The following is a 19,647-nucleotide window of genomic DNA, read 5'->3' as shown; positions in this document are numbered from 1 at the left end:
TGTGTGTGTGTGTGTGTGTGAGTGTATGATATAAGGTGTTATCTTCACTTGAGATTTCCTACAAAGTCACAAAAAGAGCAAATTTACCTTGTCTTGTCACATTCTCCAAATTTTGACATCCATTCAAAAGTTGCCTGATTTTGTTCTCCCTAAATCCCTCAAATCATGGAGTCATATAAAAACTTTTTTTTCAGGGTTTCTAGCTGTTATTTGCATGCATATCAGTTCATTAACAGCTTATTTGGCCTGTCAAAAGTAGAATTCCATGTTTTTCCAATTTGAAATGAAATAAATATCTGGTAACATATTCGCTTGTAAAGGTTCTAAAAAGTCTGATAAAACCTACCAACTATTAAAGTTTCTTTCTGAGAAAGACATGGAATGCTAACATATGTTGTCTTTGGGTTAATGTGATTAGATGAGAGCTCTAATTATTAAATTAGTATTTCATTTATGAGATAATACCACACTGTATCTAAAAACTAATAAAATATGATAAAATAACAAAATAATATTTTCAAGCTGTCCTTAAATGAAGATAGAATACTTAATCATGTAATTTAAAGTCATAAACTGTAATTTTTGTATTATGTAAATCCCAAGAAACAGGTGTAGAAACAAAACATGGTATAACAGTTTATAACTATCAGAAGTTTCCACCAGTAACTGAGACATTCCATGATTTCAGTCCTTCCTTGACATAATACTTAAATTCACTCTATGAGACAACATAGCATTGAATAAGAAACACAGGTATGGAAGGCAAGCATATAAATAGATTTCAATCAACTGTATTTTCAAGAGACAAGTCTGTTCATGTTTTACACTAATTCTACCTATGTATTCACATGATTTGATAACTTTCTTTGTTTAGAGTAAATACTCAGGTTATTCATAACTGGTACTTCACAAATATCCACCAATAAGAATGCAGAGATAAGCAAGGATGATTGGGTTGATGTGCAGCAATGTGCCTGGTGTGAACTGATGCATTCTGGGTTATGCTGGGTGAAGCAGTGTCTACACCAGACTCACTGAATGAGTGAATGAAGCTCATAGTTACAGTGGAATGGAAACACAAATAATGCAGCTAAATTTTGGAGAACTATAGCTAAAGAGAGGTAGAAAATCCAAAACAAAAATAAAGATGAAAAAAGTGACATAGCTATGTTTTAAAAGTATGTTAGAGGCAATAATGCAAATTGTGCAAGCTTTGGGGCAATTTGTTAGATTGTCACTTGGCCAGGAATATCTACTACCTAAACAGGCCCTCATGCAATACTTTAAAACTCCGATGCCTCTAAATCTGTGAGAAGCTGTTCTCTGTCACAGTGAACCTTGAAAGGATGAGAAGTTTTGTCTCTAAGTTTAAAAATGCCTTGATCCATATTTATAGCTACAATGAGTTGTGGGTTTGTTAGATATCTTCCACAACGTGTGCAAAGCCTTTTAAATGGATGATATCATTTATTATAATCCTAACCACATTGTAGAGTAAATGTTATTATCTATTTTCTGGAAGAGATTAACTTCCTCAATGTCAGACATGTATTTTGTGATTCAATCCATATTCAAACCCAGGAGTGCCTAAATCCAAAATCACACACTGTCATTTAGGAGACAGAAATAAGTACTCAGGATTTTTGTAAGTATAAAATAATTTCCTTAGAAAATCTTAGAAGATCGCTAAGAGTCCAAATCAAATACATAAAGTGTTTTTTACAAACACTAACTGATAAAGTTCAGAATTAAGAGGCTTAGCTAAAAGCAACACAAGTTTTCTAAGTTAACAAACAAGAAATCTTTGCAAAATACCCTCAACTGGATACTGTTGGAAGAGGATTTTCCAGTTTTCCTCCTCAAGAAGTTTTAGCTCAACACTGAATTATTTGACTCCAAATCCTTCCATTTTCCAACAAATTATTAGAAACACATTGTAAAGATGGAAAAAGCAAACAGATGGGATGGAAGCATCATGGTCTATAGCCTCTATTTACAAACAATTCAACATTTTTTGACAAGAAAAAATCAATTAGACATAAGAGAGATGTACTTGCAAACAGAAGTGAGAGCTACAACAATTAAATTGAAATGGGTTGCCCTTTCTTCAAGAGCAGTACACTTCATCTGTCTGCCCAGTTCCTTCTCTGGCTCCAGATCTCTCACATCTCATCCTTACCTCCAGTCATCCTTTGAGAGGTTGATCAAGATATTCATCTCCTCATCCTCTTGCAAAAGGCGATAGGCTGCACTCAAATGGTGATTTTCCAATACAGATCTGTCGTTGTATAGAATCGCTGGATCAGACCTGCACAGAGCCACACAGGACTGTTCAGGACATTCCCCCGGAATCCTTGCAGGGAACCCCCACGGGATGGAGTACACATGCACTTCTTCCTAGGTTTAGGAACCATCTCAACCCTCATGCTATCTGCATAAATCAGAACCTCAAAGGAACACTATAAATTATCAACAGATGCATGTAGGCTCCTTCACTATCAATATTTGTGTTTGAATTCTGTGTCATCCAGCTCAGGAATTCTCTAGAAGCTATATAACCAGATCTCAATGACCTGAAGTAGTGGCAAAGGTGGTTTTTTAAAGTGTGGATTATGTCAAACTTTCTTATATTTTCTGGAATAACTTTTAAGTTAAAATTTTTATTTAATTCAATGAATGTACTAACTTATTTATTTTAGTTGTGAGTCTCTGAACACATATCCCCTGCTGGGTATGGTCTATAAGTTACCTCTTCATCTTAAAAATTTTTTCATGCAAAAGCCACATGTGGATAATTGAGAGTAGAGAATAGAGCGGGGCATGGTGACCCATGCCTGTAATCCCAGCCACCCTGGAGTTTGCAGGAGAATTGCAAATTCAAGGCTTGCCTCGGGAACCTAGGGGAGCCCTAAGCAACTTAAAATAAAATAAAAAGTAGGACAATAAGCAATTTAGTGGCAAAGTGTCCCTAGGTTCAATCTCCGGAAGGAAGGAAGGAAGGAAGGAAGGAAGGAAGGAAGGGAGGGAGGGAGGGAGGGAGGAAAGAAAAACCAAAATTATATAACAGCTGTCATTTTCTCTAAGACCATTTTATAACTGAATGTCACCAAACAGAGCTGTATATTATTTTAATTGAATTTATTTATTTTAATTGAATGAAGGCTTGGATTTTTAAAGCTCACTCATTTCTCAACAAGAAAGCTGAGTGCAGAGTTGTAAGGTGGCTTCTGAGGGTCTCATGGTGGCTGAGTGTCAGGGCTGGGACGGAGGTAAGGACTTCTGACAGAAGGGTCAGTGCTCCCAAGATAGCTTTCACCTGCCACTGGCCAAACTTTGGGATGTCGCTAACATACCTCAGAAGTGTTAGGCTTAACATGTTGTCCATTGAGGGACAAACTAAGTCACATACTTAGTTTTCTGAGAAGGATCACATAGACTCAGACACACTGAATAAAGCTCTGTCCAAGAAGATCAGTGTTTGAATTTGATTTTAAATGGAGCCTAATGGGACCCACTGGAAATTTTCCAGAGGAGAGAATATAAAACACGCAAATGTGTTGGTGAAAGATGGCCTCTTTCATCTGCTGAGTAAGTTAGGGACCAATGGGTGTGTATTTCATGTCAGGAAGCTACTTTTCACCTCCTGTAATGAAGCTGCTTTCTTGAGTTGTGACCGTTAGTTCTGGTCTCCAGGCAAAATCCACAGTCACTCCAACCACCCCCACTTCCTGCAGCAGGTGCTCTTCATTGCAGTCTCTGTCCTCAGAGCAAAGACTCCACCCACAGACCCACATTGAGCAGAGCTGCTCTGCGGAGTTCCCTCCATCTAAGTACCTTAGAAAAGAACTACAAAGGGCTGCTTCCCCGTGGCTGAGATCACCATGCAGGAAGGCAGGAGCAGGAACTAAAGCAAAGAGCTTCCGCCTTCCTGTCTACTCCCTCTGTGCTGGAATGCCCCTCCTAACAGACCAGATGATGTTGTCATTTGTATGTGCGTCTCATAATCTAGCATTGAGTTCATTAAATATATATGGATTGATTCAATGAACACAAACCTAACTGGAGTACACACCTGCTTTTTCAAGTGAAATCAGCAAGTATTTATTTAGTATTCAACTATCCAACCCCTGCCCCCCATGATTTTTCTCTTTGTCTTACCACTTTTCCCCAAATCCAAGCTTTCTTTGGTTCTTATACCAAAGCCCAATTAACCCTACTATCAGATTCTGTCCAGTTCCACATCACACTGTCCTGAGAAAAGGCAAGGTTTTAGGTTTACACAGAGGAAAAGGACTGGATAGATCCACAGCTTGGGAAGAAAGCATATCAAAGTCAAAATCCTTCATACTGCAATCAATCATTGATGTCTGTTAAAGTTCAGGAGGTTCAGAATGGGCCACTTGGACCCACAGGTACTATTCTCAGTGGAGGTTCGTGTTTACCTGTGCTGTTCATCAGGAAGGATGCACAGGTTGCTCATGGTGAAGGTGGCCGGCATGAGACAACCCAGCTTCCCAAGCCCTGTGCCAAACAACAGTTCAGGCACTGAACAGAAATTAAATCAGAGAAAATGAGCAGAGTAACTCACCAGAACCCCAGAGATCAGAGGTCAAGAAGGCTCAATTACTGTTGATGTCAACAGAAATAGTCCAATCATCACCTGTCCCTGATTTAGTTTGCATGGCTTCTGGGTCTCTGTGCTAATACCCCACTACCTGTCAGATATAGGTAGAGTAGGCCTAGGACATTTTAAATAAAGAACAATTAAAATAGAGAATGTTTGCTTGCTAGATCTGAATCAAATACAAGAATTAAGAGCAGATGGCTTCTTATACCCTAGGTCTTGATTGACGCTGACCAGGCAAATTTTTTGTGTATATGTTCATTTTTTTCAGAAACTCAAAATAGAGTAACCATGTAAAAGACAGGTGACAAATACCTCTCTAACTTCTAAAACTCTACCCCTGCCCAATCCCGCCTCTTCTCCAACATGTCAGCATCCTCACCGAGTCTGGATATGGAAATTGTTGGTAGTTCCGGTGTGTTCATAGTCGTGGATGGCAGCTGAGAAGATTATAGCAAAGATCTCCAGCTCCGTCAGCCAGTTCTGAAAGGGAGATTACAGAGCAATCAGATAATCTGTCTCATTCTCAGAGAAAGTCTTCAGCGTGCTGACGACAGACCACAAGGCCGCCTTCCCACCCACAGCTGTAAGCTCCTGCCAAGCTTTCTGACATGCAGAAGTGAGGGTGTTTTGTTCCCCCCTGTGAAGAGACGGCAGGACTTGTGACTTAAAAAGAGCAGGCACAGTTAAACGAACTGGTACTTTTCTCTTTTTTTCAAGAAAGCTGAAAAACAGTGAACACAAAATCTTTAAAAGCCCTCATCATCGCATTCTCCAACAATTTTCAAATAATGTAACTAGGTTTCTCTGTCTCTCTTACACACACACACTCACACACACACACACACACACACACACACACACACAAGGTTTCAACAGAACATCAAGCACTAAGAGGAATAGAAAACCTAGTGTCTGATCAATGGGTGAATATCCACCACAAGGTGGGTAAAGACAAATGGAGAAATAACACCTGACTTTCTGCCCTGTGTATGCTATCACCATCCACACTGTCCAGGTTGATGTAATTCAATGATTTGCCAAATGTGTTCCTTGGACCAGCAGCAGCAGCATCACCTGAAGCTTGTTAGAAATGCAAGCAAAATCTTTGGCCCCACCCAACCCCATGTGGGGATGTGGCTCAGTGGTTAAGCACCCCTGCTTGAATCCCAGGTAGTAGACAGAAATCAGTGAGATGGCCCAGAAACTCTAAGTTGTGGTCCAGTCACCTGTGTGTTAGTAAACCATCCAGATAATTCTGATACACACCAAAGTATGAAAACCACTGCTTGTGGAAGTTCCTTAACTGATTTTCATCTGGTGGTCTCTGTGGGTTCACGGATGGTTGCCATCCTCTCTGCAACCCTTACTGCCCAATAACCACACAGCAGAACCTTCATGACACACAGGCGCCCCCTTTGGGACCCTCTGCTCACTTTCATTGCTGGTTGAATTGATGCTCACAGAATTCAGTATGGTTATTCCTAGCCCCACTCTGACACTTTGAACTCATTATTACAATTATGTAATTAAATGTGGCATAAACCAAGGGGATATGAACACAAAACAATTAAGTTGTTATTTCTACCCAAATTCAATGCTTTGGAAAGTTGCTAAAAGAACTGCTTTCAAAATACATGACAACTGTGAAACCATAGAAAACAAGTATAAAAATTTAAGGAGACTGTACATTCAGTTTGTTTCATGAGTCTCTTTAACTCCCATTTCACTTGAAGGACATGAAGCTAGAAATCTTAGATATGGGCAGGATTGCTCTCAGATGACAACAGACACTTCAATTAGCAGAACTCAGAAAAGAGCTTACAGTCTAAATTAAAGATAAGTGCATAAACTATATTTATGATTAAAGGTCATACAAAATGACTTAAAATAAATTAATGTTTTGTGATATCCTATTTTAACTATTTCTTTTATTTAACTATTGATTTTCTTCTTTGTCTAAGAAAATTCCTGAGATTCACTGCTTCTTTGAGGATGGGTAAGTGAAAAATAAATAAACAAATGGCATATAACCTATAAAAAATACTTCAGAATAAGATGAAGAATAAGCAAAAAGATAACTCAAAGGAAAAAACTACACTTTTTTGGCGAGGATGTGGGGGAAAAGGTACACTCATACACTGTTGGTAGGACTGCAAATTGGTGCAGCCAAGATGGAAAGCAGTATGGAAATTTCTTGGAAACTTGGGAATGGAAGCACCATTTGACCCAGATATAGACCTCTCCTGGGTCTATACCCAAAGGACTTAAAAATAGCATACTACAGGGACACATCAATGTTTATAGCAGCACAATTCACAACAGCTAAACTGTAGAACCAACCTAGATGCCCTTAATATATGAATGGATAAAAAATGTGGCATATGTACACAATGGAATATTACTCAGCAATAAAAGAGAATAAAATCATGGTATTCATAGGTAAATGGAAAGAGTTGGAGAACATAACGCTAAGTGAAGTTAGCCAGTTCCAAAAAAACCAAATGGAGAATTTTTTCTCTGATATAAAGATGCTGATTCATAATGAGTATGGGGAGCAAGCATGGGAGGAATGGAGGATCTTTAGATGAACTTTAGATAGGGCAAAGAGGATGGAGGAGTAGGGAGATGGAATGGGGGCAGGAAAGACAGTGGAATGAGATGGACATCATGACCCTAAGTACATGTATGAAAACACAAATGGTGTGATTCTACTTTGTGTACAACCAGGGACATGAAAAATTGTGCTCTATTTATGTATATGAATTGAATTGCATTCTGCTGTCATATATAAATAAAAAATTATATTTAAAAATTACACTTTTTATAAATTATTTCTATCAAAATCTAGCATGAAATGTCAAGAAACTTTTTGGCATCCTCCATAATACACCTCAAAAATACACACTGAGGTCAGGTGTGGTGGCACACACCTGTAATCCCAGCAGCTCAAGAGGCCAAGGCAGGAGGATCGCAAGTTTAAAGTCAGCCTCAACAACTTAGCAAGGCCCTAAGCAACTCTGTAATACCCTGGCTCTAAATAAAATATAAAAAAGAGCTGGGGATGTGGCTCAGTGGTTAAGCACCCCTGGTTGAATCCCGGGTAGTAATACTACTACTACTAATAATAATAATACAAACTGAGGTACAAGGAGGGGAAAAGGAGACAGATAAGATGAAGAATGACAGCAAGAAAACTGAAGCTACAAAAATGTTCTGCAGGTAACAAAGAACCCTTTATCACCGCCCCATGGTACCCAGGTAGGGGGTGTCCCTTGGTGTCAGACCTAATTCTAGGTGCTTTTTATGTAGAAACTCATGTCACTCTCACAACATCATAAAGGGAGGTGCTATTTAGTTGATGCTCACTTACACGAGAGAAAACTGAAACTGGTAGAGACTTAGGACCTACCCAAGGTACACCTTGTTGGCCATGTGAAAAGCCAACATAGCATGTCTTCAGAATGCTCACTTATGATCTTTTAAGTTGTATTTTCTTTGGGTCATTGCTCATGTGTTCATACAATTTTTCATAAAGTTATATAAGTATAATTTTATATTGCACATTTTCTTGATGTTGTCCAGACATATCACATAGAGTTTTTTTGACTTTGGCAATCTCTTTCTTTCCTTTCCTGACATCCTATCTTGACCCATCCACCCCTGACTCCCAGTACCTACTCCTCACATACATCTACTTTTCTAAACTCCTGCAAAATAATTTAACATTTTAAAGTAAGATTATGAATGGGAAACAGTGTAGCATCTAAGAAAATCTGAGTCACAGAACATCAGCCCAGTCAGCAGAAATTAACTGTAATTACAGTTCCCACATCACAAATACCAGTGACACTTCCTCCTTCCCCAAACATCTGAACCAAACCCTGGCTTTGGTATAACTCACTTCTAATAAACCAAAACAGTGCATGATTAAACAAACATACAAAAAAAATACCTCCAAAACCATAGCCTTTAAATCTCATTTTAAAACTCAAGCTTTTCAACAATCCAAACAGACGTTTAGGGTCAATGATGGTAGTTTAGGGATACGAAGAAAGAAAAGATGGTGTCTGGGGTAGGTGAAGGGAGGGGAGAGAGAGATAATTTCACAGAGAAGAGACATTTAAGATGGGCCTTGAAGACTGGACAGAGCAAGAAGTGGAGGTGGGCATTTTCAGGAGAAACTTGTTCATCTTGAGGAAGGAGATAAGCCATTGAATGGAGTGGGAGTTAGGGATGATTAGGGCCTGGTGAGCCTAGAATGAGTGAGGAATGGAAACTGAGTTCAACAGGCAGTGAAGTTCACATGTAAGAGAGTGAAGTTCACCCACACCCAGCACACCAGGAGCAGGGAAAGGAGATATGAGAGCATCATCTAGGGACTGGAAAGTTCTTATAGGATACAGGGACAGCTTGGAGGTAGGATCCAAATGAACTAGCAATTAACTGAATTCATAGTGGGGTGGAGGGGTCAGTTAGAAGTTGCAGTCAAAGAGAACAATGAATTCAATGTGACCTCAGCACTCTTATCCTGAGTAGCTAAAAACACCTTGGGTATGAGAAAAACTCTTTTGACAGAAATTGGGCTTCATATTAAAATAAAACCAATAAAAATGAAATAAAATACAGTTCAGATTCCCCTTGCCTTTTCTAAATTAATATCTGAGAATGCAGATGGTTTTAGGTCAATGTATAATGAGCCAGAAATTTAAGTCCTACAGGCATTTTATACCAGATTTATTAAACTGTCGAGATATGCCATACATCCTATCAGTGTTTCCTTATTTACAAAATATGAGTGGCATGGATGATTATTGATAGGCATTTCTAGACAATTGGTAATGGTGGACTGGGATTGTGCTGTGACCCCAGGAAGGCAAGTTGTGGGGGGGGGGGCAGGGTGTATGGGGGCAGACAGGGAGAGATGGATGTAATAATCCAGAGGAAACTGGGAGGAAAAAGACCTGGGTGATGTTCCATTGCTAGAGGAGATAATATCAGTAATTTGTTGACTTTGAAATATGAATGGTGAAGTTTCTTTAGTTAACTGTTTCGCTCCAATTTTTTACTGCTACCTTAACAAATGACCACAAACTTAAAAATACTTCTCATTTATTGGCACATAATAGTTTTATAAGACAGAAGACTAGAACAGCAAGGCTGGTTTTCTGGTCAGGGTTTTACAAGGCTGAAATCCAGCTGTCGGCATGGTTGTCTTTCTTTCTGGGAGTGTCTGGGGCAGATATATATTCATGGCATGGGTGAGATTTATTTCCTTCTCATGGTTTGCATTTGCCTGGTTTTTCCATCTTTAAGCTAGCATTGCTTAGGCCTCTCAGACTTCTTCTACATTGTCTCTTCGACTCTCATGGACTTGTGAGATGCCCTAGGGACCACCTGGAGGATCCAGGATAATCTCCCTACTTAAGGACTTCTGATTGGTAAACTTAACTGTAAATTTCCTTCTGCAAAAATTTTTTAACCATCTTATGCAACATGTTAGCAAATGGGATATGCCATAGAACAAAGGTCACAAGGGCCATGCCTAATAAAATTATTCAGCATTATTCAACCAAGATGTCAGTTTAACATCCTTAGTGTTTTCCTATAAAGAAGATGATATCATATTTGATCAAAAGAAAAAGATGCACACCTTCTCCCTTCTGAAAAAGCAATGTTAATGGCACCACGCCTGACCGAAGGAATGAAACAACCATGGATAGTTCTAGAGTTTGGAATATTTTGGCCTAAATCAAAAGCACACCAGAGCCTGGAGTCTGACTAATATCTATTTAATTAATAACAACTCTTCAATCTAAATTTTCTCAAGGCTTTTCTCTTATAAGTGAGCAAAATTCTTCTGAAAGAATTCAAGCATCTTCTAGATACTTCTGTTAAACAACAATGAGTAAAACAAACAGATTACAATGTGTAATACTGTTGATGTTCAAGCCCAGACACCACTTAATCAATGGGATATTTTAGTCCACCCTGTGCCTCACAATTCATAAAACTGAAATGATTTAAAGCATTCCCCCCTCTTCATTGGTATGGAAGGTTAGAGTAACAATATACTCTCCATTCATCAGAATGCTCCCCAGTGCATCTGCAAGCTCACTATGAAAGAGGTTTGTTTTGAGCTGCATTGCCAAAAGAGAGTGGGTGGGAAGTAGTTTCTATATTTAAGAATTATTTTGAATACGGCCTGGACTGATAATAAAATGCAGTCCCAAATGGCAAATGAGCTCATTTAAGAGCAGTACGTAGTACATCATGATCACTGCTATGATGTAACATTTATGTCAATGACAACTTGGATTAGAATAAAAGCTTGGGAGTTTTGTTTTTTTTTTTTGAGAGCTGAAACAGCTGTGTATGATTCACCTTTTTATTCTTGTAGCATACTGTGCACAATACATACTAAATGTATGTTAAATGGATGAATTCAATGTGCATTTCTGACTTCATTGTGTTCTTCACCACAGTATCTTCAAATAAATGCACTTGAAGAGTCTATGGCATAAGTAGCTCTTGTTGGCCAAAGACATTGTAGAATCATGGCTAAATATTTCAATTCATGGTCTTAGAAGTCAGACTGGGTGCCAAATACTGTTTCTGTTGTTGTATTAGTTTGCTGAGGCTACCATAATAAAATACCAAAGACTGGATAGATTAGCCAACAGAAATTTATTTTCTCCCAGTTTTGGAGACTCTAAATCCTAAAAGAAGATACCAGCAGGTTTCTTGTGGGCCTCTGTCCTTGCCTTATGCATCCTTTCATGATCTTTCTTCTTGCATGCATACTCTTAGAAGGACACCAACCACATCAGACAAGGGTCCACCAAATGACCTCATTTTACCATATGTCTTCTTTAAAGGACATCTGTCCAAACACAGTCCCATACTGAGGTACTGGGGTTAGGACTTTAATATATGAATTTATGGGGAGCATATTCCAGTCTAGAACAGCTACCGGATAACCTTACTCTCTGTGAGTCAGAGTTTCCTCTCCTTTAAAATAAGACTATTTCTACTTGGAGGGAAATCACTGCTGGTTGCTCAATTTTCCCTCTTCCTAACAATATCCCTGATTTTGTTTGGGAAGGTAATGTTTCCAGTTTTCTCTTGACATTACAGTGGCCATATGACACAGTTCTGGACAATTTCATGTCAGTGAAAGTTGCTGAATTGGATTTCAGAATAGCTCTTTAAATGTGGGTAGATTTATTCGGTCTGCATTTTTTTGTGTTCTACCTTTTCCTGTATCTTCCTGACCCGCTGAATCAGTCTGGATGATAATTACCTTTAGGAATGCTCTCATAATGAGGTGATGCAGGTATGTTTATATGCATATAAATATTCAGAGTATAGATAGACTTATTTATCTTATTTTTCAGTTATTACACATTATGATCATTTCCCTAGATCATTATATAGTCATGATAATAAGAAAAATCGTTATATTCCTTAAATAATTTTTAGTATGGTTCTACTACTATAAATGATACTTCTGGTTTTGTTTCTTATACAATAATATTTTCCCACTAGAGTTGAAAGAACTATTCTAAAATCTAAAATATGAATATTCTCAAAAAATCAGAGATCACTACACATTTCAGGGAAACTATACTAATCATCATCTCAGGATGAGAACCTCCTTAGAGGTGATCATTATCTTCAGTTTAGTGTTTACCTTTTAGGTGTTTTCTATGTATTTTCATGTATACATCTACATATGCAAACACACATGTATATACATGTGTTATGTTTAATAATGGATAAAGTATGGAACATACTTTTCTGCAATATTTTTAACTTAATAATATATCTTGAATTTTAGTCAAAAACACTATTTTATTATTTGTAACTATGGTATTCCAGAGTTTTAATTATTTCCCACTGATTATTACATACTTTGCAATTTTTTACTATTACAAACATTGCTATAATGAATCTTGTTGTACGAGGTTTCCTTGGGCATACTTGGAAGAACTAGAGGATTGATATGCATATTTTTCTTTATAATAGTATTATCGTTTGGATCATAAATGTATCCCAAAGATAGGGGTGTTGAAGACTTAGTTCCCAGTTTGGCACTACTGGAAGGTGGTAGAAACTTGAAGAAGTAGGGTTTAGTGGGAGGTCTTCTGGTCACTGGGGGTATGCCACTGAAGGTCATAGCAGAATCTTAGCCACTTCCTCTTCCTCTCTTTTGTTATGAGTCATGAGGTGAACAGCTTTGCTCTGCCATATGATCCTGCCACAATGTGTTCTCACAGGTGGAAAGAGCAACAATCAGTCATGTACTGAAATTCCAAAACTGTGAGCCAAATAAACCATTTGGCTTTCTTTATAAGTTCACCTGTCTCAAGCATTTGTTATAATGAAAGAAAGCTAAAACAGAAAACTGATTCCAAGGTATGTTAGTCAGCTTTTCATTACTGTGACAAAATGCCTGAGATAAAACAGTGTACAGAAAGAAAAATTTATTTTGGCTCATGGTTTCAGAAATATCAGTCCATGGTTATTTGGCTTTGTTGCTTTGGGCCTTTGGCAAGGCAGAACATCACAATGGGAAGTTCATGGTAGAAGAAAGCTGTTTGCCTCATGACAGGAGGAAAGCAAAGAGAGAAAGAGAAAAGGGAAGAGAGACAAGGTTTACCCTCAGGAACACACACTCCCTCAGGGACCTACTTCTTTCAACTAGGCCTTGACTCCTAAAGTTTCCACCACCTCCAGTTAGCACCACAAGCTGGGGACCAACCATTCAGCACACTCCAGATCCAAACCTTAACATAAAGAAGGGATCATTGTTGTGATTACACGGAAGATGACGTGGAAAAGCCTTTTAGGATGGGTTTGCCGAAGAAGTTTGCAAAGCAGGCTAAAGAAAGTCTAGAATGCTATAAGTGAAGATTAATGGGTAGCTTACTGGGTGATTCTGGTGGGGCTCAGAAGACTAGGGAAAGTGCAGACTGAAGGCTGTGTTGATGAGGTTGTAGATGTGAAGGAGGGCTCTGCTGAAAACTGACCTAGAGGCCACAATCCTATATAAGAAAGAATTTTAAGGTATTTTGTCCATGCCCTGAAAATTTGTGGGACACTGAGTTTAAAGGTTATGGACTAATTTATCTAGGGAAGGAAATTTTAAGGGCATGGGTATTACTTTGCTGCTTTTAGCTAAATTTATAGGGAGAATCAGGAGCAAAGAGGAGCAGATCAGAAAGATATGGAAAACTTGCAGTTGACCTTGTCCTAAGTTCATGCATGTAAAGTTCTGACCAGGAAGAGTGCTGGTGCAACTACTAGAGCCATTAAAAAGAAAGTACGTGCTTTGCACAAGGACAATAGAAAATATACCATGAGGACTTCTCAGGTATGGGCAAGAACCTACCCACTGCAAGGTCAAAGGTGTAAAAGTGCAAATTTGTTTCCAAGACTCTCCAGGACAAAGTCTTTTCGGAAGACAACCCTAGGGCATCCTGTTTTCTCAGGACCACCTAAACCCACAAGGGACCCAGAAGCCAATGCACATTGTTTAAACAGGTCCAGGTACAGCTCATACTGGCTGCTGACCTGAGATCATCCATGTGATGCTGGTTTTGCAGCATGCATAATGCAATAGTTATGAAGTCACAGAAGCTTCCACCAAGACTTCACAGAAAAGCCTGGGAGGCCATACAGGGTGTGGCAGGATCAGACTCCCTACAAGCAGCCCATGACAGGGAGGGCAACATATGCAGCTGTGAGAGTGAAGCCGAAGCTGCAACAGAGACCCCAGACAATCAGAGATGCCAGGATGATGATTATCATTCAGAAGGAAACTGCAGGCAGCATGCAAAGCCAGCCCAACAGAGGCTATGTTGCTGCTACCAGCAAAGTGGTTGGGTGCCAATGCCCAAGCTTCTGGGACCCCGCATCCTGCCATAGTGTGCCCCCTGGATGCCAAACATGGAACAGTAGAATTTAATGTTTGTCCTTCTGGGTTTGGGTCTGATGACTCCTTTTACTTGGCTATTTCTCTCTTTGGGAGTGTGAATATTCACCCTGTGTCATTGTATTTTGGAAGTAGATATGTACATGGAAAAGAGCAAGTAGGTAACTTGCCCTTTTTGAGTTTTTGAGGGACTTACATCAAGCTTGAGTGACTGCAGCTAAATTTGCCTTGAGTCTTAGAGGAGAACTTGGAATTGGATTTTTTATTAATGTTGCAATAGTTAAGATTTTAGGGACTCTTGGAGATGGAATGAAAATTCTTTTGTTTGGTGATATAGACATGAGTTTCAGGAGGGTCAAGATCAAATGCTATAGTTTGGATCTTCAATGTTCCCCAATGGCCCATGAATTGAAGTCTTAGTCCATGGGCTTGGTGCTATTGGCATGTGGTAGAAACTTAAAGAGGTAGGGCCTAGTTGAAAGTCCTCCAGCCATTGAGGGCCGGCCCTTGAAGGGGATAGTTGAATCCAAGCCACTTCCTTCTTCTTTCTTCTCTTTTGTTCATGGCCATGAAGTTGAACGACTTTGCTCTGTCACATTTCCCACCATGATGTGCTACCGGGACCAATGCAATGGTATCCTCCACTGAGTACACCACTTTCTTTGCTTGGCTTCCATGACCCCAGGTCCTCTTGCCTTTTGTCCCAACATCACTGGCCATTCCACTCGGGTTATTATTTTTGGCTCCAATTCTTTGCTTTCATTTTAAAACTCTGGAGTGCTCCAGGACCCACTTCAGAGCCTCTTCTACCTCTCTGTTCACCCTCTTTACATAACCTTGTTTGGTTCCCTGTCACTATCTGGGGACAACATACTCATGATGACCTCATCTACAAGTCTATCCCTGACCTCACCCATAACCCAGAGTCTTTTTGTTTTCTCCCTACCTGCCATCTCCACACAGAGGTCTGATAGGGATTCTGAATCTTTATATTATCCAACTCAATCTTTATATTGTTCAACTCAAAATTGTTGATTCTTTTCCCCCCTAGGTCTGCTTAACCAAGCTCTCTTGTCAACCTTGTTCATCAAACCAAAAATCTAAGTTTTACTCTCAATTTATCACTTTAATTTCTGACTTCTAGTCATCATATTTATTTGTTCTAATTAGTTATACATGACAGTAGAACGTACTTTGACTATAATCAGTCATCCTGTTTTAACCCTAAGAGGCAAGTTTTTCTTTCACTCCATCCCAGTAAAGTACTTTCTAGCTTAGACTACCACTAGTTGTCTGCAGGCCTCCTCCAACAGGCTGCCTCTGAATCCATCCTCCACCATAATCCTTTTCTAATTTTTATCAGATGGCATTCACTCCCATTTCCAAAACTCATGAGAGGCTTCCCACACCACTTGGAATAAAACTGGAACCATTGCCCAGGCTTGTAAAGCCAGACCTGGTCTGGCTCCTGCCTTCAACCTCATCTTGTGCCACTGTCACCCTCACATGCTGTTCCCACCATGCTCACCTTATTTCTGCTCAGTGAATGCAGCCAGGTTATTCTCCCACCAGGGCTTTTGTGCCATTGCTGACATAGTCTGCTGACATAGTCTCCTTTGGCTCTCAGCATGGCTACAGCTAAAAACCACAACTATCTCAGCTTAAATATTACCTCTAAAGACAGTCAGGAAAGCCTGACTATCTAATCAAACTCCCAGCTTTCCCTGTGTGGTGCCCAATTTTAATTCTCTGCAGAGTATTAGTGTGTTCTCTCATCTATTTTTTATTGGTCCACTCTAGCTATACCGACCCACTAGAATGTAAGTTCTTGAAGTGCATAAGAGGTGTATCTTCACCCCGGGTCTTAGTCCACTCAAGCTGCTATAACTGAATGCCACAGACAATAGACGTTCATTTCTCATCACTATAGAAGCTGCAAAGTCCAAGATCAAGATGCTGGCTGATTTGGTGTCTGGTGAAACCTCATTTCCTAGTTCATAAAAGGCACCTTCTCACTGTATCTTCACATGGCAGAAAGAGAAGGGTCTCTGGGGTCTTTTTTGTAAGGGTACTAACCCCATTCATGTGAGCTTCTCCCTCATGACCTAATCACCTCTCAAAAGCCTCATATCACTGTCTGGTAACAACATGCTCATGAATACCTAATCTACAAGTCTATTCCTAATGATGGTATTTCCTAATACCATCACTTTGGAGTTAGGATTTCAATAGATAAATTTGTGCAGGAGACACACTCAGTCTGTAGCAACCTGTAAAGAAGTACCTAGCACCTAGCCCCTAAGACGTGACCAATAAATATCTGGGTGTATTTATGGCTCTCTCATTAGTTTTATTGATATATTTGTTTACTTTTACATAAATGCCATCCATTTTATTACTACAGCTCTGTAGATATTTTCATTTTATTACTACAGCTCTGTAGAGTAAAACTCTCCCCACACACATTATTCTTTTCAGAATTTTCTTTCCTAATATTATGAAATACTTATTTTACATGAATTTCAGATTCAGATGATCATGTATCATGCTAATTCTACAGGAATTTTGATTGGTATGTTTTTGAATTTATAGATTAGTTTGAGGAAAAATGACATCTATAGAATACCATCTATAGAATACCATGTAAAACACCATGTAATTCTCCACTTATTTAAACATTATTTTTGTGCCCTTCAATTTAGTTTTATAGCTTCCCTTTTATGAGTTATAAAGTTCTTTATAGGTAATAATTTTTTAAAACTGTTGGGAATATATATTTTTCTATGATACTTATTAATTTCCAGTGTATAAGGTAGCTTTCCTACTCAGAAATTATTGGGGGTTCTTATTTCCTTTTTTAACATTTTTTTATTTATATATGACAGCAGAATGCATTACAATTCTTATTACACATATAGAGCACAACTTTTCATATCTCTGGTTGTAGACATAGTATATTCACACCAATTCATGTCTTCATGCATGTACTTTAGATAATAATGATCATCACATTCCACCATCATTAATAACCCCCTGCCCCCTCCCTTCCCCTCCTACTCCTCTGCCCTATCTAGAGTTCATCTATTCCTCCCATGCTCCTGCTCCCTCTTATTTCATCTTGTAGATAGCGTATAGCTGATTTTCTAAAGGAGAGGATCTCAATATTTTCACAGTGTGCTCCTTTACTTTTTAAAATACTATGTTGCATTAGGTGAGATGTCCATAAATATACCCAATAACAATATAAATGTGGACACCTGTATTTGACCCCATGCTTTCCTGGAATCACTACCAAGTGTGACATTTGTTCTAAGTTTCTGGTAGAAATCCTTTATTAAATAAACAAGTTCTCTCTGTAGTGTTTCTATAACTTAAAAAAAAAGATAGCCTTTAAATAATATTTTTAAGAAATCAGTTTTACAGCAAAAAGTAAAAAAAAAAAAACACTAATAGGTTTTGATAAAATCCTGCAATGTTTTAACAACAACAATTCCTAATTATTGAGCTTTCTTTGTGAGGCAGACAAGGGGCCTAATATATTTGATACTTTATTCCTGGCTTTCAAAGCATTTTTACAAGGTGGAGTATTTTCCACCACTTTAAAAATGAGACAATATTGGCTCCGAGACTCATGTAATTCATCATAGGTCACAAATCGAATAAGTAATTAATCAAGATTTACATCCACTCTATCTAGCTCCAAAGCCAACATTCCTCCCACCGTTTTCCATTTGTAATTCAGTGAGATATTAAACCACGTCTTTCAACATGCCTTAGCTGTAAAGATAACAAATGTGCACTGGGTTTATGAGCTAATTGATAACCACAACCAAAGAATGTCTATTTGGGTGCCAATTCTGATGGAGAAGTAAAAGGTCCTGAGACCCTCTCTGGTCACTAATCGCTCTGCCTTTTATTAATGGCTTATATCTAGGTTTAAGAAGACAAAGGCACAGATAACCAAGTTAGGTCAGCTAATACAATGGATTAGGGAAGAGAGATCCAGAAACATCTCAAGAACAGAAAGGCTGAGCCATAATAAGCAAGAAGGTTTTTTTAATGATTATAAGTAAAGATTGAACCTTAGGTTCAAAAAAATCAAATGCACACAACCAGGATAAAAATTAGCACAGTCTTGTGAAAACGACCTAGCAGTTTAAGCCAAAAGGTAACTTGGTATAATGTGGTTGCCACATCTACTCAATATGGGTGTATATCATAGTTCTTGACCATCCCAAGAGGTCAAGAGTACCACTCTCTATATCTGGGAGTACATATCTTGTTTTGGATGTTATATTTTTTATTGGTGGAAATGCTAGCAACAGCCAGATATCTACTTCATCAAGTCCAGGACGGAGAAAGTTTCAGAGGCAACAAGGGGACCCCAAGACTTCCCACCGTGGTTAGATAGCTTGGGGAACAGGGAGTCCACAGAACAATGAGCTCCTTACGGGCTCAACCTCATCAGGTTTGGAACATGCTCCAACATGAAAACCAACATCACCTTATTTGTGTAACTGAGTTCCTATCTTTACTTACTGCCACTCCCGTTTTATAGAGGAGGTAATGTACAGTCTGGGTGACATCAGCAGCATGCATTAAATTATGGTAAGGATTTTTATGCTTGCTGTATCCCACTTCCAGGGCCTCCACAAATGAGACAAGTGCAGAAATGGGAATCTGAAAAAGAGCCACAAGCTTAATTAGTGACTGGCTTGCTTTATGTGAAGAAGCAAAAGTCTAAGGCACCTTGACTACTCTTTTTTCTGGAGGATAACATGTCACATGAGGAAATTACAACTTTTCATAGTTAATAAAAATCAGTGGAGAAATCATCAGATGATTTAAAAACCCAACAACGTCCCAGGTTGAAGAACAGTCCACTTTGCAAATCATTCTTTACTTCAATTCAGGGACCCTGGGGAATGTCACAAAATCATCTCAAAGAAATTTAGTCTTACTTACGTGAAAAGCAATGATTTTTGATGCAATGTAGAAAACCATGTTATCAGCAACTATGCTGATCTTCTGAATTTCCTTGTCCCCATCTATCCTTAAATACCATCCCACTCCAATACCAAGGTAC

At 38.8% G+C, this 19,647-nt stretch overlaps 1 protein-coding gene across 6 annotated transcripts in view; it reads right to left on the bottom strand.

Annotated features, from left to right (window-relative positions):
* PDE1C (phosphodiesterase 1C) overlaps nt 1-19,647 on the bottom strand; it is a 528,215-nt gene that overhangs the window by 104,165 nt on the left and 404,403 nt on the right. For all 6 annotated transcript variants that reach the window (XM_081287899.1, XM_081287904.1, XM_081287900.1 and 3 more), the window contains 3 exons: nt 19,101-19,241; nt 5,007-5,107; nt 2,180-2,308 (listed from right to left, as the gene is read on the bottom strand). In XM_081287899.1, coding sequence (XP_081144025.1) covers nt 2,180-2,308; nt 5,007-5,107; nt 19,101-19,241 — 371 coding nt within the window. The remainder of the gene's footprint in view (nt 1-2,179; nt 2,309-5,006; nt 5,108-19,100; nt 19,242-19,647) is intronic.

This window comes from Spermophilus citellus, assembly GCF_964194105.1.
Source record: "Spermophilus citellus genome assembly, chromosome: 3".
Taxonomy (NCBI): Eukaryota; Metazoa; Chordata; class Mammalia; order Rodentia; family Sciuridae; genus Spermophilus; species Spermophilus citellus.
Note: the sequence above shows the minus strand (reverse complement) of the source record. Positions and strands in the feature narration are given on the sequence as shown.